This window comes from Oenanthe melanoleuca, chromosome 3 (genome assembly GCF_029582105.1).
Source record: "Oenanthe melanoleuca isolate GR-GAL-2019-014 chromosome 3, OMel1.0, whole genome shotgun sequence".
NCBI lineage: Eukaryota > Metazoa > Chordata > Aves > Passeriformes > Muscicapidae > Oenanthe > Oenanthe melanoleuca.
Window position 1 is genome coordinate 23,825,569 of NC_079336.1, and position 22,187 is coordinate 23,847,755.

General features: G+C 36.8%; 1 protein-coding gene across 1 annotated transcript in view; it reads left to right on the forward strand.

Annotated features, from left to right (window-relative positions):
• Nucleotides 1-22,187, forward strand: part of PRIM2 (DNA primase subunit 2) — an 82,557-nt gene that overhangs the window by 28,512 nt on the left and 31,858 nt on the right. Inside the window, exons 7-8 of the mRNA XM_056488581.1 lie at nt 19,297-19,364; nt 21,490-21,562. Of these exons, the coding sequence (XP_056344556.1) occupies nt 19,297-19,364; nt 21,490-21,562 (141 nt within the window). The remainder of the gene's footprint in view (nt 1-19,296; nt 19,365-21,489; nt 21,563-22,187) is intronic.

A 22,187-nucleotide genomic window follows, 5' to 3' on the forward strand; every position in this document is an offset into this window, starting at 1 on the left:
ATATTACAAGGTCATTGTCTAAGGCACAGGTCAACTGAATAAAATGGTGATATTTTGAGTGGGAGAAGTGATATTCAGGGAAATTATTTAGAGAGAGTGTGTATGTTGAGAAGACACGAGCTTGTTATTGGACTTTCCTTTGTGGCTTTTTTTTGGCAGCTGTCCCATTGCTGTCTGTTTTCTAGAATACATCCTTCAGTGTTTTATCTCCTCTACTAATTGAAGTACACGTGTTCCTTCTACAGACCACATAGATTGCTAGTATAAAGTAATTATAAATTATATTAGGAATCCAAATGAAATTTGACTGTAGGCAGTATTTTTTCTTTCTATTTTTTCTCGTCTTCCTGCATCTTTCCTACAGAGTAAAAGAGTTTGTTTAGTACAAAATTTACTGCATAAACAATTGCTGTCATCTCTACATAATCTGTCTGGTTTGATTTATATGAAAATACTTCAGTCTTCAAATCCACATTGATATTTCCTGATAATCAAGCTAACAAAACAAGATTTGCGGTATTTGAAGCATGTGGAAGGCTTGTCTAACTAATTTATTTTATTTCTATGTTGTGTGGTAGATGTGATAACCTGATAACTCATCAGTTGGTATCACACCTATTAAATTACATTTATTAATATGCTGGTAACAGTAATTTGTGAATGAGGCACTTTAGTCAGTGAGAAAGAACTGTAATGCCATATGCAGTTGGTGAGTAAACGAAAGTCTGTATCTCAGGATGACACTGTGACAAATTTGCACGTTTCCTGATTGTTTTCCTATGGTGGCCTGTGACCCACTGCCATTTGCTATGTGATAGCTGTAGCAGTATCTCTCTGGAGTTAATTTCATCCACTGTACTCTGGCTTAGCACGTTTATGGAGCAGGCAAAAAGAAATGGGCTGGATCACTAAAAATTTTGATGACTACCTCTCCCATTAAGTGATTTTTTTTTCACCCATTTTGCAATAAAATATGGAGAATGGCTGTTCTCCTTAGTAAAGTGTTATGATGTCCTAAGCCAAGGAATGTACATTGCACATGTGGCATTAACATGTTCCTTGCCATTCCTGCTAAAGATTGGCTGACCTTTGGGGAAGGGCTAAATCTTAAAGCTTTTTTTCAGTCAGAAGGAAAAATGGGAAAGACTGTCAGTAGATCAAAATGAGACATGAAATAAATTGAACACCTGGTAGTCATATCAGGTCTTGGCAGATTACCATATAGAATATTTTTAGAAGTTGGAGCACTCCTTTAAGCTGTGAGTGTCAGAGTAAAGTATGCACAATTTTTATCTCAGCAATGCCTTTGCCAAGATGTGTTTAAAAGAAATTCTACTGTAAAACTAATTTTAAAAAGCCCCACTAATTTTACTGATTACGCAACTCAAGTGTTTTGAACTCTCTTAAGAAAAAAGTAGCAATATGTTTTTTGATCTTACTGACTATTTATTTTCAGACTTTTAAATATAGATGAAGTGACTATTTTTAGAAATGCTTGTTACTGTTGCAATTTTGCTGCAGCTAATTTCTGGGTGGCCTCATTGTATGACTTTCCATTTCGCTGCAGTTTCCCAAAGGGTATTTCATCTGTTAATGTATTACTTCAATTAATTTCTGATTTGCATACCTATGCTACAGAAGAAGTGGAATTTCTTTGTAGTTCTTGTAAATGAAGATTATTTGTCAGAGTAGCTTTTTCCTAGTAATAGGAAAGCAGGATATGTTTCAGAGGCAGTATATTTGAACAAAATTTTTACAATAAAATCGCATCCTGGTGTCTTATGGACACTCTGTACAGGCTATCACTAGAATTCTTGGAGTGCTATCTTCCTGAAATGTTAGAAACTATTTAATTAGGGTGCAGATATGACCTGTAGTAGTTAAACTTGGCTGTGAAACTTGGGCCTGTTGATGAACCCTGCCCCCCTCCCTTCCAGCTGTGGCTTCATTTTGCACCTCTGGCTTGAAAAGAAGCAGGTCCCTACTTGGATAATGACTTGTCTCCAGGAAAGCATCAGGTGCCTGTCACTGCCTGTGCTCTGCTGCCAGGCTCCTACTGGATCATCGCTTTCCTTCTAGTGGCCATTGACTTACCTGCCTCAGGAGTGTTCTGCTCTGTCCCTGAGTGTTTGGACTGCAGGGATGTTTTAAAGTAGGGCAATCAGTGTCTTCTGATTCTGGATGGTTGCTTGATTTGGGGTTTCTTTGGATTTGATTTCCTGTTGGATTATTCCACAGATCCTACATGAGTTATGTATGTTTGGTAGTATCAACATACATGACAGTTTTGTATCATCTCATTGGTCTGATGGTGTCTCATCTGTGTGAGGGAGGAGGCAGAAAAGTACTGTAATATGGATATTTTGTTGTAAAAATGGATTTTGGAAGGTGGTGATGTATTTGGAAGTCTCCAGTTCTGTGTGAAATTTTGTAAAATCTTGCATGTGCTCTGTAGGTTTTTGCAGGGACACTGAATTAACTGTCCAGTGTCCGAGTTGTAGAAAGGCAGAAGATAAAAAGAAAAAATAGACCAGTGAAGATACTCAGTTTCAATTTACATGTAGCTTGTGAAAGATCTTTTTAGCTATAATTTTCTTCTGTATTTATGTAAACAAATTCCTTTTCATGTAAATACTAGTATTTCTCTGTTTATAAGGATTGATGTTTAATTTAAATAATCCTTATTCTTGAACAAATATCAGAAAGCAAAGGTCTTTTTATTACCATCTGTCACAAGTTAAGCAAAATGACATGGTTTATTAATGACTGCAGACTTTGTTATATTTGTACACATGAAAAAAATGGATTAAATTTGGATGTACTGCTTAGAGCTTTTTAAGTAACACAAAAACCCATGAGTTTTCCCTGTTATTTTGGTAGTTAAGATGGCAAAGTGAGGTAAAGGTTGCTCTGTTGCTGGATTTCTTAAACCCAAACATTATTTAGGTTTCTTTTTACTCCGTCCTTTTGATTTATAGACAGTAAAAATAAAATTTAAAAGTGTGGAAATCCCAGCAGACTGTCGCCCCACCCTCTTTCTTTAAAATGGAAGTGTGAAGGAGAATCTTCTTTGGGGATGGTGGAAATGTAGAATTACTTTTTTTCCAAGTGAGTAGAATGCCACCAAGTTGTCAAAATGAATGAATAAAACTATTAATCACTTCTTATTCCAGATGACAGGCTTTTAAAGTAATTTTTGGAAGAGTTGAGTGTCCCAAGCACTATTGTGGAATGCTAGGCGTGTGACACCCCTTGTTGACAGAAAGCAAATACCTGTTTTTCAATAAAAGTTATGATAGCTCACATTGCATGAGCAAGTAAATAAATGTAATAGGAGAATGCAAATAAAAACTGTGAATTAACTTAGGATGTATTTAAATTTAAAATCAGTCTCCTATCTGTCACACACAATACATTTTGCTGTGTTAGGTATTTTAGTAAGTGTGATTTCAAAGGCAAATTACCCTATTTCTTTTGAAATATGATTCTAAACTTTACTGAAATTCTTTCTCTAGACTGTTGCTACTGAACAAATGAAAATCTTGGGGTGAATCTGCTTTTAAATTTGGTATGTTCTCTGATGTCTAAGAAACAAAAGGCTTTGGAGAGCAGGCATCTTGATGCTTGTAGTTACCTTGTCTTCTTCCCTCTCAGTGCTTTTGTTGCTCACAGGACAGCCAATTTTAGACTAACCAGTTTTAATTAACAAATCCAGTTGGACTTTTGATCTTAAGTTATTTCAGGAGGAATGCAGAATGGAGTGCTTGCATTTTACAGTGAGCTGGTTAGCATCACTCCAACCTTCCAACAGCTTTTCAGCCATGTGTTTTAACCTGGGTGATAAAGTTGCAGCTTAGATACAAGGATCTGGTATCAAAAATCCTGTAAAAGCCAAGGCAAATGACATCTGCTGTTCCTGACTCAGTTCTTGTTTTTGTGACAGAAGGCAGCCATGTTGGTTAAAAACAAATAAATTATAAGTGAATTTCAAGAATACTAAGCTCTATGACTTTCCCAGGGTCTAAAGTGAGACTGCTGGCCTATTGTTCCCCACTAGTCCTTATTGCTCCATCAGAAGATGGATGGAGGACTTCCCCCTAAGTCATCAGGAGCCTCTCCTGATTAAACTTCCAGCAATGGTGAAGAGTGGGTTCATAACTTCAGCTCTCAGTACCCTCAGGTACATCCTGTCAAGTTTCACATGAGAGGACATTTCTTGGTAGATCTCTTACTGAATCCTTTTAGACTACTTGGTAGTTCTTTGCTTCCTTAAGTAATCTTTATAAGGTGTAAATGTCTGGAAATTTATCAGTAAAGATAAGTGAAAAATGTGAAGGTTAGAATTGCTCTGAAACTTGCATTCATCTTTAATTTATGGCATTACTCTTAGAAGCTAAAATACTTAAGATCTAATTTCTGTTTACTTTTGGAAATTTGGAAAGTCAATATGTAATACTCCTTTTTTTGTTTACTATGTCCTGTCACTTAGCAAACATAATTAAACTGTTTACTTTTAATATCACGTGGAAATGCTATAGCAATTATATTTCAGTGAGTGCATAATTGGACTCAGAAGTTTCCTGTATTTGCAGGATTCAAAAGGCAAAGCGTGGGAATTTCAAAATACTTTTGGGTAATTATCAGTTTTCAAGTTAGATTTTTTTGCCTCTTGAAGTCTTTATTCAGCTCTTTTAAGTGAGCTCTGTGAACGCGCTGTTTTCTGTGTTGGGCTTGAATTTAAGGAAACTCTTGGTAAAGCAAGCTCAGGTGTCCCAGTTTGAAGGACAGGCGTTTGCCAATAAAGGCAGAAGCTTCTCTTTGAAATGGAGAATGTAAACCCCCTTCCTCCAAATTATTATAATTTTGAAATTAAAGGGCTCTCAGACAAAGGTATGGGAATTAGGAATAACAGTTCTTTACTAGGAAAATTAAAATAGAAATGCAGTATTACGAAGAACAATTCCAACCTTGACAGAGTCAGAATACAACTGACACCCTGTCAGCCAGGGTGTTGGCAGCAGTGCCATTAAATGATGGCTACAGTCCTCCTGCAGTGGCAGATGTGATTCAGCTGAAGCAGTGCTCCTGTAGAAGGGTGCAGTTTTCCTCTGAAGGTCCAGGGATGATGTGGAAAGGTCCGGCTTTCCTCTGGAATCCAGTGGAAAGAAGGTCCTTTGCTGTTCAAAATCTCAGTTTTTTTATCTAGGTAGGAAAGGCTTGGCTGCTCCCCCTGGCTGGAGCATCTCCCCATGGGATGATGTAATTTTATGTCATACAGTGGGACTCAATGGCCCAGCAGCAGACGATATCTTCCTGGAGGGAGGATGGGTTGTGGAAAAGATAAAGATGGACCATTAGCAGATGGTATGTGCCACAGAGATAAGGAATCACTACCCCACCCGGCTTCCACAGATGTGAATACACATATCTGGTCACATCCTGTATTGCAACCCAAGACATCAGGCAAAATACTAAAAATAAAATTCTTTGTAGAATTTTCTCTCCAGGTTGCTGCAGTTCCACAACTTAGGTCATGCAGTCCAATTGGACATTTTACCGAGCGTGGAGTTTGGAGTAGCTTTCCCAGTTCCGTGTTTTGTGAGCTGACTCTTCATAAGCCACAGTGGCAGGTTTGGTTGTGGGCAGCACAAAGTAAGTAATACACTGAGGCCTGGGAACCTTCCTTGAGCCGGGTCTGGATAGGCTGATCCCGCCCCCCGAGCCGGGTCTGGGCAGGGCAGAGCCCCTCTTAAGCTGGGTCTGGGTAGGCTGAGCCTGCCCCAGTCTGTTCCCTGTGGGCCGGGGCCGTGGCTGCAGCTGCCGGGCGCGGCCGGTGGGGGGCGCCGCTGGGACGGCGTTGGTGGGTGAAGCCTCTGAGGATTTGGGATCTGCGGATCCGTCTTTTACATCTGGTGCATTCAGAGTTTTCAGTGCCTTAGGTAATATTTTGTTTTGTCCATAATGTTATAGAGGTTAATCTCTCAGTCATTAGACTTCATTCCATAAGATTTAGCATCAACTAAACCAAGTATCTGACCATGAATGAGCAATTATATTTTTCTTGCTAATTATTGTTGGTTACACACCCATTGATTTCTGTGGTCAATTCCTTGTTCTTATTTTCTTTCCTAAGTGGTTTGATTAATTTTTTTCCTGATATCTTTGTATTCCTACTAAGTGGACATATGTTCATTTTTAAAATAATATATATTAAAAGCTGTTTGTCATCTTTAAAAGACGAGTGGTTCTTTCTCTCTGACTAATTTTTACCAACTTGTCTTGATCCTGAAAAATGCTATCTGGATTTACCAAAAAAGCAGAAAACTGTTACTAACTACTCATTTGTTTTGAAAACTGTTTCTGTTTGCCTGTCTTTTTGGCTTTCTGAGGTCATTGCTTGAGCATTTTCCCTTAAGCCCTCTATAATGTGAAATACTGCAGATGTATCATCAACAGTGGACAGCTGGCTGTAAAAGTCATCCTGTGTTTGGAGCTTTGTTTTTTGCCTCAATGTGGTTACATTCATTACACCTAACCTTAGTATGACCAGTATTCTAGTTTAAGATCTGTGTTTGAGCTTTTCCTGCAAATACTGTTTATTGAATCTCTGTAGATACCATTTTACCAGCTGGATATTTAGAGCATTGTTCTGCATTCGATGTAAGAAGTGCACAGCGTGTTCCTGGTATTCTGAACCCACAGTGGCACAGGGGTTCAGTCACAGATTTTTATTCCTGTCAGCACTGCTATGGAATTGCATGTCAGGTTCCTTGGGGAAAAGATGTATTCCAGGTTTTAGCTAACATCTCAAGGTTATGCCTAAAACTTTTCAAGGAGAGGATGTAGCACCTTACAGTTTCTCCCAGACTTGTATTCTGTTTGAACTCTCTTCATTGTCACATCTAGCATATGTTGAGTTGTGTGTTCCCTGCCTGGCAACAAATCCAGTTCTTCAGCAAGCTTAAAAAAACCAAACCACAATTCTACTATGGGCTACAATAAAAGTAATTAAACAAACCATGTTACTTACTCTTTGTAGAGCCTTAAAAAACAGTTATGCTAGGTGGTGACTGTGCAGCTTACAGCAGAGATAACAGAATTAGTAACGTGGTTCTGTTACCTTGCACAGCATATCTGTGAAAGTAGCAACAGAGTACCATGCTCACATGAGGATTTCATTCTTAGAACTTGTGGTGGTATCTCTAGTGAAAGCTGTGTATGTGTTTAGCATATGTGGAGGCAAGTACATTCTGAAAATAATTCTACATATTATGGCTTTTCTGCATGTGAACTGAAATATAGTGAAAACGTGATTCAGATTTGCTCCTACGTCAGCTCACGTCTATCTGATTTCAGGTTGTCTCACGCATCAGAAATAAGCTGAAACTCTGTTACTGTCTATATTCTAGCTGGTAAACCAATGAAGAAATAGAGGCTTGAGTAAAAAATATATCAGTTTGGAATGCTTCTGCAGTTGTCTGCTCTTGCAGCAAGATAAAGCAATAAAATAGCTTTGAAAAATATTTGACATATTTTCTGACATAATTTGTCTGTAAGCAATGATTTCTATATAGCTCAGTTTTGCTGTTTTCCTCCTGTAACAATATTTCCTCGTGCACTTTGCAATGGTCTTTCTCAAAAGAATAAAAGTAATAAGAGGCATAGTACTTCTTGAGTAGTAGAGATCTGATTTTATAAATCCCAATGCTGTTAGAGATACCTTTGCGATAAAAATTCTTTTCTGTGTTTTCTTGGACTTGAAATTTTAAGTCCTGTTTGTGAAGTTACAGTCAGAAGAGCAGCATTGTATACACCTGTGTACTATGTTAAATTAAAAATACAGTTTAATCAACTCTTATGATCTGGTTATGCAGTATTAAATTAGTAGGCCCCACAAGTGTTTAGAAGCAGTCATCTGTGGAAAAAAACACAGCTGAAGATTCTTTGAGCGCTTGTGAAGTTTTTTTTCATGCCTCTTGCTGACCAGGTACCCATGAAACTGCAGGTGTTTAATTAAGAAGGGCAGTATAAGCTAAACTTACTTTTCTTTTTAGAAAGATTTTATTTATCTGCAAGATGAAGTAAAAGGTCTTTGATATAAGTGATTCTAAACCAACCTTAGGACTACAGTGTATGTGTTAAAACAGGTATTCTAAGTTTCTCAAACTAGTCCTAATAAATCAAATTTTTCTTATAAAAAAAGTTAATTGCTATTTGCTGGTGTATCTTACAGTGCATTTAAATGCTTGTAATGACTAATGGAATTATATATATATATGTATATATATATATATACACACAAATTTAATATTTTTATTCTTGAGTTTTATTTAAAACTTGAATAAAAAGATACGTAAATTTGGGAAAATAAAACAGAGCTATCAGTGTAATCAGTGAACTTAATACACTGTTAATTAAAGAGGAAGATAAGTGTCACTGCTGTGGTCAAATAGTCATTATGGAGAAGACATATTCACTTAGTGTTTGAATACTGAAGTTCTGAACAAGGTGAATGGTTTATGTTTTTCTTGGCTTATTTTACCTTTTCAAGTTACCCATCAGTCTTGAGTACTTTTCTCAAAAAAGGTGAGGATATACTCAGTCTTTGTTATATCAACTAATATTGGGAATTGACAGAATCTTGTTTCTGAGTATTTGGTGATATGTAAAAATTAAGCATGCTATTTTAAACATCTTTGCTGTGTTGTGGTTCAAAAGGAACTTGAGATGTTTTTAGGATTTCAAATGCAATATTTGAGTTAAGCAATGATGTTTTATAGAGACTGTCTTTGATTTTATTTTAAATTTTATTGTGTCTAGACTTGACTTCAGCTTGTATAACTTGTGTACTATCATTTGTTTCTACCCAGAAGCCATCATGGAATTCTGTGACTTTCCCTGCATGTTGCTTTTGATCTCTCTGATCTCTTTTGGTCTCTTTGATGCTTGTTTGGTGCAAGGTTGGCATGTCTTACTATCCACTTGTATTTCCATAGTGGTGATATTCTTGAAAAATATTGATCTGGCCCATGGTAGCTTGACAGAGTTGAAAAGTGCTTTAGCAATTGTCAGGTCAAGAGCAAGGGGGAATATCGTAAAAATTGTGATCCTTGTCTTTATCCAAGCTTCAGATTGTCTCAGGCAAACAAAATTATATAGTCCATGTACCCATTGCCTTCTTCATCCGGAGTCCTTTATAGATATGACATTCAGTGAAGAACAACTGAAGTGGCAGTGGATGTCAGAGACAGAGCTGAAGTGTCTCTTTCTGAAAATAAGGGGTATTTAACCTTACTTGGCAGAAAACAACCTCTTGCTAGATGTTAGAAAAGAGCTGGTCATCTTTAATGCTGCTTCACTGGTAATGTAAGTTTTCTGACATTTTGTTTATATATAGATTATTTCATTGAAAAATATAGTAAAAGATTAATTGTCTAGTTGAAAACAAAACATACAGTTGAAAAACCTGCATGACAATTTGGTGTGTCTTTAAGAGCATATGGTTAAGAACATTTCAATCTCTTAAAATACTGGTTTTGATTTACTCTCTTCATTTTCCTTTCGCCCTATACCACTTGGTAGGGCTGGGTGGTGAAATTGGGAATACAGAAGTGAAACTGAGACTGAGAAGAAGAGGATGGTCACAGCAAGGCTGTGTTTCGGTGTTCTGACTTTGTTTCTCACCATCCAAATCTTATTTTTGTCAATACATGAGCTTTTCCCCACATTGAGTCTGTTTTGCCCAAATGACAGTTGATAATCCATAGACTTGTAGATCTATTTTCTCCCCATTTCCAGTTGAGGAGAGGAAGCATGCAAATGGCTGGGTGAGTGTTTGGCCCTTAGCCAAGGTCTACCCCCCAGGTGGCTCCATGAGCAGCTCTCACATTCTTTGAAGAAAAGAGAGTTAGTTCCATCAAACGAATCTCCTCTTGTCGAGCTGTGGCTGGTACCATGGTCTGTACGGGACACTCCCAGCACAGCTCAGGTCTTGGCTGGTGGCTTGGCCTCCATGCATTGTGGTTCCCTCTTGGGCTCAGCCTTTTGCAGTGTGGAATGTTCATGGGTGAGTCTTCTCCTATTTGCTGCTATTATTTTTCATTTGTTGCATTCTAATTTAGGCACTTGAATAAGCTCCTTGGTGATGTTGTCTCTTTGATCTTCTTTATATCAAAAGCTTACCCTTCTGTTGTTACCTGAGATGCTGTCACTGTTTTGCATTTTGGCCCAAATGTAAGAATTCGGGCCAAAGCTCTTATGAGCTCACCCATTCTTCTTGTTTTTGTCCTGCCCATACCTAAACCATTAGAATGAGGCAGATGTTGTTTTTCAGGCAAATTTCCACCAGTCATCTGTGCTTCCCTCATTTTACCAGAGAATGCTGGTATCATCTAAAGAGCTGGACATCTAGAGCTGGACAAATGTATTCAAATTCTTATTTTCTGAGTGACACTGCCAAGCACACTTGGACAGTACAGAGTTGTTTCTATCACTTCTTGAAGGCATTAGGGATGGAAAGTTTGAATAAAGGAAAATAAGGATTTTTTGTTGTGTGTGTTCTTCTATTTTGACTTAGTGAATTGACCTTAAAGAAAAGAGATAATATTTTAGACAAATAATTTCTCATTTAACTTTGCTTTCTAAAGCAATGTTCTCTATAGGCTGAGGAGTGGCTGTGATTGTTCTGGCATTTTGTGGAAATTGTTTTCTGTTTTTTTTTTCCTAACCTCTTCCATTGTCTCTTGCATGAGAGATAATGGAAGAATTATCTTTTTATGTTTATTGGATGAAAACAATATGATTTTCCCAACCTTGGTAACCTTATTGTCCACTCCTGCTTGAGTGTTCTTTACAGGCTTAGTCATAGTAAAGTCTCAAGCTGTGTGAAGCTAGTTTTCTTATGCAAAATGGACAATGGCTTTCACATGATTTCCTGTAACCATTAGAGAAAATGTTGTAAAAACAAAAAATTAAAGAATATGCAGGTTTGGAATCTATGTTTTTATGATCATAAGGATGATGCGATATGCTGAGTGCTGTAGGAAGTATGCTTAGTAGGACTTGTGAACACTGTTTCAAGAAATGAGAAGTAGCTAATGGGTGAATATATAAAGAAGTGTCACTTTAGTGAGGGCTCTGGAGCCATTTTGGTGTCCAAGGGTTATGCCAAATCCAATCTGCAAAATAATTATTAAGCTGACTCTCATTGGTGATTTTTTAAATTTTTAGTTGGTGTTGCTGTATTGATAAACTACCCAGAACATGACTGATAAGATATATATTTGGATCTAGTGACTTCTAGTGACTTTTAATTGTGTATAGACTTTGTTCTTTTTATACTATATTTAACAATGGCTTTGCAGAACTATGTAGAAAGTAGCTTTTAATGTACTTTATGTGCACTTTCTCTATGCAGATTATTTTTTGTTATGAGAGTGTGCAGCAGGTAATTGTGAGCAGCTTTGAGATCCTTTAGGGCTTTATAATTACTCAGTAGACATGGTGAAACAGATTTAATACTAGCAGCAAGAGTTCCTTGGCTAATATAAATACTTGAACTACTGATTACAGCCTCTGATCCTCTGCCAGTAGTAATTACATCCTCTATTTCTCTGCCCTGAGGGTGCTGAACTGCTGGAACTTAGGAGAAACCAAACTTCTGCAGTCTAGTGCCAGACACTTGGCCAACAGCATTGTATATTTTCATGGCTCCCAATGGATCATTAACTGTGGTTTGAAGAATGTTATAATGATACAAGAATACAAAGGATATTTGGTAACAGGTTTTGCTTAGCAGTACGTTGTTCTTGCTTCTGGAAATGGCTACCAGATAAGTTCAAAGACTAATGTTTGGAGAGTACATTCTTCATAAAAACTCTTTGTTACTACTTCCTTTGTTTGAAGGCATTACTGTAAAGTAGCTTACCTTATCTTCTGAAATGTAGTTGCTAATTTAGTATTTATTTGGGTTGGTTTTGCTTTGCACATTCACCTAGGCTCAAACAACTTCTATCTCAATCCTGTGCTTTTGATTGCTGGACTCCATAGTCTTTTGGTGCCTGTTTTTGTGTGTGTGGAGTTGTTGAGGTGGTCAGCAGTGTCTGCACAGTGTGTGTATGAGGAGTACATGGTCAGCCTGGCTGGGGTCAGGGGCTGGGAAGGAGAACATCCCTGGGGGTTGAAGCCACCAGCTTCAGCTTGTCTTTAGCAGCTTGCTGTGTGCACTTCTGCTCTGAAAGGCACTGAGCCACAGGCCTTCATAAGGGTCAAATGGAGCTCCCACTTCCATAGTCAAGTTCTAAAGCAGCAATATTTATGGTTTATAAATAGGTTGCTTTTCTGAAGGCTTAGTTTCCTGCTTTGTGAAATTTACTCCTGGGGGAAGTGTTCTTATGTCAGAGTGTATTTGTTTATTCAGAAGTAAAATATTTGTAATAATTATAAATGCAAATAACAACAACAAAAAAAAGATTAGATCCTTGCATGTTGTTGGAGTTGCTAGTAGTTTTCCTTGATAGAAGTGTCCTTTTCTGTTTTGGAAAGAAAATACTTAACCATGTACTCTTACTCATGTCTGAGAAGTGTCATTGCTGTTACTGGCAGTTGAGAGTTGAGATGAAGTAAAATGTTGGAAAATGATGATAAGTAGGCTCAGATTAATGCTAGGTTTTAGCTGTATGAAATTTGAGTGTCTGTCATGTTTTTAGCTCTCACTCACTAAAGATAAGAATGTAATCACTGGTACTTGAATATATGGGAAACTGGGGCTTAAAACTCTACCAAAGGCTGGCAAGAATAAAAGATAATCAAAGTGTAAAATCTGCACGAATGAGGTAAAATGTTCCAAATACCTTTTTACTTTTAAAAGATGCATATTTTTCTAAGTTTTAGCAACAAAACAATTATTTTCAAGCAGTACCACATATTGAGAGAATAAAACAATTGAAATTCAAATGCTGCCTTCTGAGTTTTGAAAGTAAGAGACTGGTGTCATGTAGGCTGTTGGAATTCATAAGGATTATTTAAACTTATTTGGAATTGTATAGTAAATTTGTCAAGGGAAAGAAGTAAATATATGGAGATCTGAGAAGCTCATTAAACACAAAAATGTTTTGCAATAGTTTCCTTTTTCCTTAGATGTTAGTGTCTCTATCTTATTGTTTAAGGATTGAATAAGGGCGCAATCTTGATAAGTGTTAACTTCAGTATGTCATCCTGGTCTCTAAGAACAAGTGATTTTAAGGTATTTTGTTAATTTTTCCTTGAAGGAAATCTAAGAGTAAAATGATCTTGCTTCCAAAACATCCCTTCATTTCATCCTCCTGAAAAAAGACTTGCCAGTCTTGTTAGAATTTGTTAGGAAAATCACGAGTAATTTTTAAGATTTCATTGCAGATGAAAGTGTGGACTTTGGAGGCTGCTTAGAGAGTGGAAGCTCTTATATGCAGAACAGGAAGGCTTAGTAGTTCAGAGAAATATTTGGTACTGTATTATGGACTGTATTATGTATTTAGTTTTCAGCAGGTTACCCAGGGAGATTGCAGAGATTGCAAACCCTGCCTAGAGAGTCCTGCTCAAACATCTCTAAATGACCCTGCTCGATCTGAGGGGTTGGACCAGATGATCTTCAGAGGACCATTCAAACCTCATCCACCTCACAGTGGTTGAAAACCAAATACACAATACATAATATAGACAGTGTTTCAGTTTGTTGTCCACATTTCATTTGGTTCTGTCACTGGCCACCCATGGAAAGGGCCAGGCTCTGTCTTCTTTGCACCCTCCCTTCAGGTATTTATATGCATTGGTAGAGTCCTCCAGAGCCTACCTTCCTCCATGCTGAGCAGTTCCAACTCTCCCAGTCTTTCCTCATAACAGGTGCTCCAGTCTTTTCATCTTTGTGACCTTTCTGGTCTTTCTCTGCTATGTCCATCTCTCTTGTAGAGGGGAGCCTTAAACTTGGACAGATAATCGATTCCCAGTAGTAAAATCCTGTTACTAATAAAATCTAAATATATCTTCTGAAGTTCTGTAATAAAACTGATTTATAGTAACTGATTTTTATACAGTAGCAGACATTTATTTCGTGTAGTGCATAGGGCTTTAATAATAGGGTTTGCAAAGATAAAATACGTAACAATTTTTACCTGAAGGTTTTTATGAGGGCCTACATTGATGAAGCCATGTAGTAGTAATGGTAACTGTGGAAAATGAACTTTTAATCAAGTGTATTGAATGGGTCCATAGAGAGTTGTTTCTTCTCTTTTTGACTATATAGTCTTCAGCATCAGGGAACTTTTGCTGCTGTGGTTGTTCTTAAAGCAGTTTTGGAACACAGTGCTAGACTGATGAAGTTTGTGATGGGAAACACCTACCATGGTTTGTGACAGTGACTTTGAAGGTCTTTAAATAATAATCTTTCATACATTCTAACCAATTGCTTCTTGTAGGATGTTGGCTAGTAACTTCTGCCAATAAGAGATTTTATGAAGAGATTTTTAATTTCTTAATTTCCTTCTCGTGAATGACGTGCAAGGGGCAGGATGTGTGTGTGTGTGAAACTTTAAAATCATAATATTAAGACCTTGGGGAAATCAGGGCTGTCTGAGTTACCTTCTCCCGCTTCAGTAATGCTCCATGGATGCAAGTTAATTGGAACATCGTTGTGTAGTTGGATTAATGCTCCATGGATGCAAGTTAAAGCATCATTGTATAGCTGAACTGAGGAATACATTCCCAGTAACTTTGAAGTACTGGAATCGCCATTTAGTCTGTGAACCTGGGAGAAGGACTGAAAAAGTAACAAACTGTTCATAAATAATGCCAGAAAAAGAAACAAAAGATCTGCCTGCAGCCAAAGAATAGTAAGCAGTAATGAAGAGATGAAGAACTGTTTGAATCAGAAGTTCATAGTGAAATAAAAGATACTATCTTATTTTCCATGCTTGCTGTGAAGGTTAGTGTTCCAGTACACTGTTTATTTGGTTTAAAAATAACTAGGTATCTGGAAGTTGATATAAAAAAAGGACTGAGGACTAAATTAGAAGTTGAAAAAGCTCTCTGTAAAGGCCCAGCCACTGGTGAAACAGTTGATAAAATCACTGAAGAACCTTCACAAATATGGGAAGCAGTATTATTTAACAGAAGATTTGGATTTTGCTGACAAAGGTAGCTTCTTAAATGTCTTCTTCAATCTACATATAAATAAACCCTGAAACACTCTATGCACTATTGTAAGAAAGATGTAATCAATAACTTATTTTGGAGGGAAAATGAATAATGAGCATCTTCATAACTGTCAACTTCAGCTTTATTTTAGTATGCAAAAAAGTATGAGATGAGTTCATTTACATGCTGTCACCCTCAAATACAAGTGAAATGATTATATGCACAAGTAATAATGCTGCAAAACCCAGCAACAGTTTGCTTAGCAATTAAACAAGGTTTAATTATTGAAAAATTTTGCTTTAAAAACTAAGTATGAGACTCCAGTTCAGGTGTTGTTTATACATCAGTGTGAATATGAAAGCCTAGACATTTGCAGATGGAAAAAAGAAAGCAATTACTTTCAGAAGCAAGTGCCTTAGGAAAACATTAATTATTATTCTGAGTGCATTTGACAAATGCTGAGTTGAAATTAGTGGAGTTTGGTTTCTTCAGAGTTCTTAAAGTATTAGGTAAACATCTAGGACATGCTAGCAAGGACACTTTTCACAGCTCCTAATTTGTTTCTTCTCTTATGGAACATTTCTCCTTTGGCAGCTTGAATTAACTGGCAAAAGGAAAAGAAGACATTATATATGTAATATTTATAATTTAAAATATATACTTTACAACCTAATTTATATTTTATTATACTTGTATATAGGTTTTAAATTTTTAGGTATAGCATCAAAGTAACATTGTTAACTATTGTGCCCTGCCTTTTAGAGTCCCAAAAGAAAATGACAGTGTTAATAATATACCTTTAATTCTTTGTTTGTGTGTTTTTAAAATAAGTTAGTTGATGCCTTGATTTGCTTTCCTTAAACATAAAAGACAACTCTGTGTACTTTATGATTTACTTTTGGCTGGCTTATGTTACTGTGAAGGAGTGTGTGTGTGAGAGAGAGGAGTTGGTGGGGAGTTTTATGTAATTAAAAAACAAAACAAAAGCAAACCCACAAAACCAAGTTCAGCCTTCTATTGACACCTATATCATCCACTAGAGATTCAAGAGGGAAATTTTTTCCTGTGCTTTAGAAATGTCAGAATTGTGACATTTGTACTAGAAGCCAAATAATGCTAGTCTGTACTGTTTATTTCCTTTCTTCCATAAATTTGGTGATACTAGATGGAAATAATCTAAATGCTTTATGTATTAAATTATATTGACCCATTAAAAAAAGTTTGATAATGTTGAAAGCATTTTTTGCATAGTTTTGTTAGTTTTGAAGAATGTTATTTGCTGTTACATAGGTTGTCTGTTGTGGAATAGATGTAACATTGATTGTTTGATGTAGCTTTTATTGAGCATATTTCAGTGTAAGTGCTGCTGAAATAACTTCTAATAGCTGAAGAAGCCTTAGCAAAAATTACTTACTAATTTTGTACAGTACTTGAGATTTGTAAGATGCTGTGAAAGGTTAAACCCCAACTTTTTTCAAAAGAAAATTGATCAGTGTTAAAATGTCAACTGTCTAGGTACAGCAGCATACTGGCATGCAAACACTGCTCTCTTATTCCAGGTTCCCCAGCTGCATAGCATTTGCATTGTGACATTTTGCAACAACATTAGCCCCATAGCTGATGTTTCAAAATCAATCAGTCTTTGTTGGTATGAGGCAGCCTGCAGCTTAGTTGGATGTTGAAGGAGTTTCTCTGCAGTGTAATTAACTTGAATTCTTGGGTTTTGGCAATATCTGCATCTCATGACTTCCTAGTGCAAAATCATACAAACCAGGTAACATCATTCTGAAATGTCTTTTAAAAAAATAAATAAGGGCAAACCAAAGTAATCTTAAGGCTTTCTCAGAAGTACAAAAGCTTTCTAGACACTGTGTCTGACATTTAATCTAAAGCAATTATTTTGGTACCTAGTGCATTAAAATGCCTTACTGGAGAATTAGTATCCTTTAATACTACATTTTAGAGAGTAGCCAGCTAAAATTCAGATTTTGTTGAAAACAAAGTTGTTATAGAGCTTCCATTCATCAATAATGCTTCTAATCAGAGAGAAATGCATTAAGAAGTCTTTTGCAACTATTACTTCCTCTGTTTAGGCTGAATTCTAGAATAAAATGTTCATGAAAACTAGTTTCTGTGGCTGAAGGCAGATTGCAGTGGGAGAGAGATTTTACGTGAATGATTTATCTTTGAAGTGTCGTTGTATGGTAGAGTTTTCCTTTTTATATAAAAGCATTGGAATCTGTGTAAGTGGAACTGAGACTTAAAGTTAATTATTGTAATCTTGCTGGATATATGACAAAGGGTTTGGAACTAGATGAGTTTTCAAGACTCCTTCCAACCCAAACCATCCTATGATTCTATGTTGATCCTATAAATGTGTAAAGAGTACTCTGAGATGTGTGTAGTGCATCTATAACAATAAGTGAGTAGAACTAAAAGGTTTCTACAGCATTATTTTTATTTATTTATTTTTCCATATGTTAAAATGGCAATGAGGAGAGGAAAGCTTCCCTAAGGCTTTTGTAGCATTTCCTGAAGACTGCTTTTTCTTTTGCTCAAATGTATACTCCAGGATAGCTAATCTAGAAAAACTAGGGTTAAGGAAAAAATCTGGAATTAAGGTAAAAACTTCCACAGAAAGAATCTTACTGTCTTCTCTTGTTTCTCAGTTATTCCTGCAGAAGGGAGAAAGCTGGGATCTGTTATTCTGACTCTCAGATGTAGCATGGCTGCAGTGCTGTCAATAAGATAACCGTGGATGGTTTGGTGCCATAAAATTTGATATTCTGTTAGATTGGTAACATTTAGAAAACATCTTAAAATGCTGGCCAAACAGGTTGTTGAATAAAGTTTGTCTAGTATTAACGAGTCAGTTGGAACAAGTGTAGTGCCTATTAATGTTAAATAGCTATTGCTAAAGGCAGTCTCTGTTTCAAAAAGTTCAAGAGAAAGACCTGAATAGGTGTTGGATTAATAGAGCAAAAAAAGTTCTTTTATTTAATTCCACAAAAGATAATTTCTAATTGTATACCATTCCTTTAGACGAGTTACTGCTGCAGGTACTACTATGATGTCTTATTTTGCTCATGTCTTTGTTTCCATTTTTTATGGAAAGAAGATTTTACCTTCTTGCCCTCTTGCACTTTGCTACTGTGCAGGCTCATACTCAACTAGGTGATGCATTTAAGGGGAACAAATAGACTGTAGTGCATTTGTTGGGCACAGATAGATCAGGCACAGGCCCTGCAATCTGACCTCTGCAGAAAACGTTAACCTGGCGCTCCCATCAACCCGTTCATCCTCCTTTTAAAGAGAGCTATCTCAGCAATTACAGCATGACCTCCATTCCCTTGTTTTATGGAACTAGACTGAGATGCATATGACGCACTAAAACTTCAGCAAACTCTGCATTTATTCAGAAGTTCCCTTTAATTTAAAAAAAAGCCTTCATTTTCCTACCACTGAGTTTTAAAGGTCAGTATATGTATTGTTCTATATTCACATCTCCTGTAAAGTAACCCTCTAATTTTGTTTTAAACACAACCAGAAAATCAGAAATTATTTCTGAAAAGAACTTGGAAGCCTTCTAAACACCAATCAAAATTATCATAACAAAGACTAGCTTTAACTAGTCACATGATTTAGAAGGAAAAAGAGCAATCTAGTTGCAAAACAGATTATACCCATTTAAAAGAAAATGTACACAAAGACCTGTTTATATAAAAGACACATAGACTGAATACTATGTATATTGCTTTTATACAAATATAAATTATATACAATATGGCTTCATGGATTATATTTATTTTGTTAGAAGTCTGTCTAGGTACAACATGACTTCTAGTTCAAATATGTTTGAAAAAACTTATACCACTTTCAATGGTGTCTTGCTATTTAATTCTAATAGCATTGTAATTTTAGAAAAAAGTATTTTTCTCTGTTTGTTAACTTGCAAATATTTCTGCTAGCTTCAGATTCTGGAAGGCTGTACTTAATTATTTTTAATATGTCTTACCCAATGTTTTATAAAGTTGTAACAATGCAGTGTGACTTGTAACATAATTTCTGCCTTGTGTTATCAATTTTTTTAGCTAGTATTTTATTAATTGTACTTGTTTTTTCTTCCAGCTGACAGCACGATCACTACCTTCCATACAGTCTGATGAGAGACTTCAACCTCTGCTTAATCATCTCAGGTAGTATAAAGTAAAAGCATGAGTATATTCCTTCACACAGGTTAAAGTGATTGTTTTGGTAGAATGCCTTAGGTACAGGTTTTTAACACCTTATCTGTGTGATTTGCTTTGAAAAAACCCCAAAAGTAATTCTTCAACTCAACAAAAGCTTTTTGGACCAATAATCTGTATCCAATGCCCCTGTTTACTTTATTGCCTGTAATACTGTCAACTTTTGAGTTCTGTTGGGTTCTGGGTTCTGCTGTAAGAATTTCCCTGGGCCTGTTCTGCAGTCCTGCATGTATCTTCATTCAAAAAGTGTCTACAGTTTTAAAGTAAAAGCTTGACATTAGATGCTTGTGTTTGATTTGAAATTACTTGGGTGACCATGTCTGTATGACTGTCTCTGCTGTAGTGTAGGGTTACCAGAATGTCGCTCAGCTTTCAGAAGTAGCTTCTTTGCAGTATGAGTGGAAGATCAGGCAACACATGTAAATAAATTTCTGTGCTATTTTGGTTATGACTTAACTGTATTGATATGTCAGTAATGCAGGAAAAGCCATCCCAGATTTACTGTTACTCTTTAGTTTTTGAGTTTTTACTTTTTCCCCTATCCATAGCAATACATTGGGGGAGATTGTGTTTAAATTTGTTTTCGTGGTACACAAGTGGCAAAGTAGAAAGATTCTTTTTTACTGGAAGAAAGCAAAAAGTTACCCTGGCTTCACAAAGAGTAAAGAGAAGAATCCTCATCTCAGATCCAGATTAGGAAGAGGGTGACCATGAGTGGTAGAGTGCAGTGTAGAGGTACAAATGGGAAATTTTTCTTGACTAACCTCATAGCCGGTCATTTTGTCATAGAAGAGTCAATAGATAGGGTGGGGAAATCAGTGGATGTTGTTCATCTTGTCTTTAGCAAGCTTTTTGACACTTGCAACACCTTCATTGACAACTGATGAAGTATGGGCTAAGTAAATGGACACTGAGGTAGACTAAAAGCTCTTAAGTGCACTGTTCAAAGGTTTGTGATCAGAGATGTTAAGACCAGCTAGAGGCCAATCCCTAGTGGAGCACCTAGGGTCCTGTCTTTAGCTTCTACTTTATTGCCTTGGTTGATGGAATTGAGTGTGTAGTCAGCAAATCTCACATGATATAAAACTGGGGAGAATGGTTTGCACCAGATGGGTGCTCTGCCTTTCAAATGGACTTGGGCAGGAGAGAGAAATGGGCTGCCAGGAACCCTTTGAAGTTCAACAAAGAGAGATAACAAAGCTTGCAGCTGGGGAAGATTACCCTGTGTGCCAGTGTACGTTGAGGGTGGAATGGCTGTGAAGGCAGAAGAGGAACTGGGGGTCCTGCTGGACAGCAAGCTGTGAGCCACCAGGGTACCTGTGAAGCAAAGAAAGCTAACAGTCCTCATGCATGGCATTGGAAAGGGCACTTGCAGCGTGTTGGGATGTGATCCTTCCACTCCTCTCAGCCCTGGTGAGACCACATCTGCTGGGCTGTGTCCAATCCTGGGCTCCCCAGTACGTACGAGGAGAGACTGAGAACTGAGGTTGTTTGGCCTGGAGGAGATAAATTTCAGCAAGAGTGTGTGTGCATTTTATCAGTGCATGTAAACAGGTGTCTGATAAGGGGGAGTAAAGGAAGAGTGAGAGTCTTCTCTCTAGTGTTATCTAGAGATAGGCCAGAAGGCAATGGGCAGAGGCCAATATGCAGCAAATTCCACCTAAGCATAAGAAAACACGTTTTCATTGACAGGGTGGTTGAACATTGGATCAGGTTGCTCAGAAGGTTATGAGTCTCTGTCCTTGGATATGCTCAAAACCCAGTTTTATGAGATCCTAAGCAATCTGCTGCAGCAAATACCATTTTGAATAGGAGTTGGACTAGATGATCTGCAGTGGTCTCTCTGATCTAAATCTTGTATGATCCTTCACCTCTCCTTTCAGATAAAGGGAAAGAGGATTTCTTTGCTGTGCTCTGATGTTGGCTTTGTGAGTCCTAATTACTTGTTTCTTGGTTTTGCCTGATATAAAATATTTGCAGCCTATAATTGAAAAATTATTTTCTTTCTAAATTTGTAAATTTAAAATATTTTGCAGCTGCTTGAACTGATGCCATACTTTGCTTTCTTTTTCAGCCATTCTTATGTTGGCCCAGATTACAGCATCCAGAATAACACTGGAAAAATTTCTCTAGAGCAAATTGATGCTGTAAGTTGTGTTTCTGGAGTTATATAGTTTGTTGAACTATAACATTTTAAATTCAAGTACTCCATGTACAAAGTAAATATAAAGCCTTTATCTTCTTTTTTATTAATATTTTCTTTGTAACTGTTGAATGAAATTGCATTGAAGTTCAAAACAGGGCAGAATTAGCTGAAGATGCATCTATTCAGGATTCAGAAGGGTAAAGTTGCAGTGAAATGCTTAATTTGCTGTTCAATTCTATGTACTTTCACAAATATCTAAGTTATAAGCAGAATTTAACAAAATTTTATTTAACAATCTTGCAAACCATGATGTTTAGTGTTGCGGTATTAGTCTCTTCAATGCTGTTTTTTGATTTACAGGAAGGATTTTGAAAACAAGGAAGTAAATAAAATGGAAGTAAAACGTGGGATGTAGAACACCATGCATAAATTGCACAGTCTATTAAAAACAGATTATAACTCCTGTATCTGAATTTTAGGAATCGTGTGTTTTCAGCATCCATCTTAACCATGATGATGTTTCTCTGGGAGTGAATTAAAATCCCCTCCCCTTCCCCAACCCCCCAAAACTCCAGCAAAGGTCATTTTGCCATTCCAGATGATAAAATAAAGCAGAGTCAAGAAAT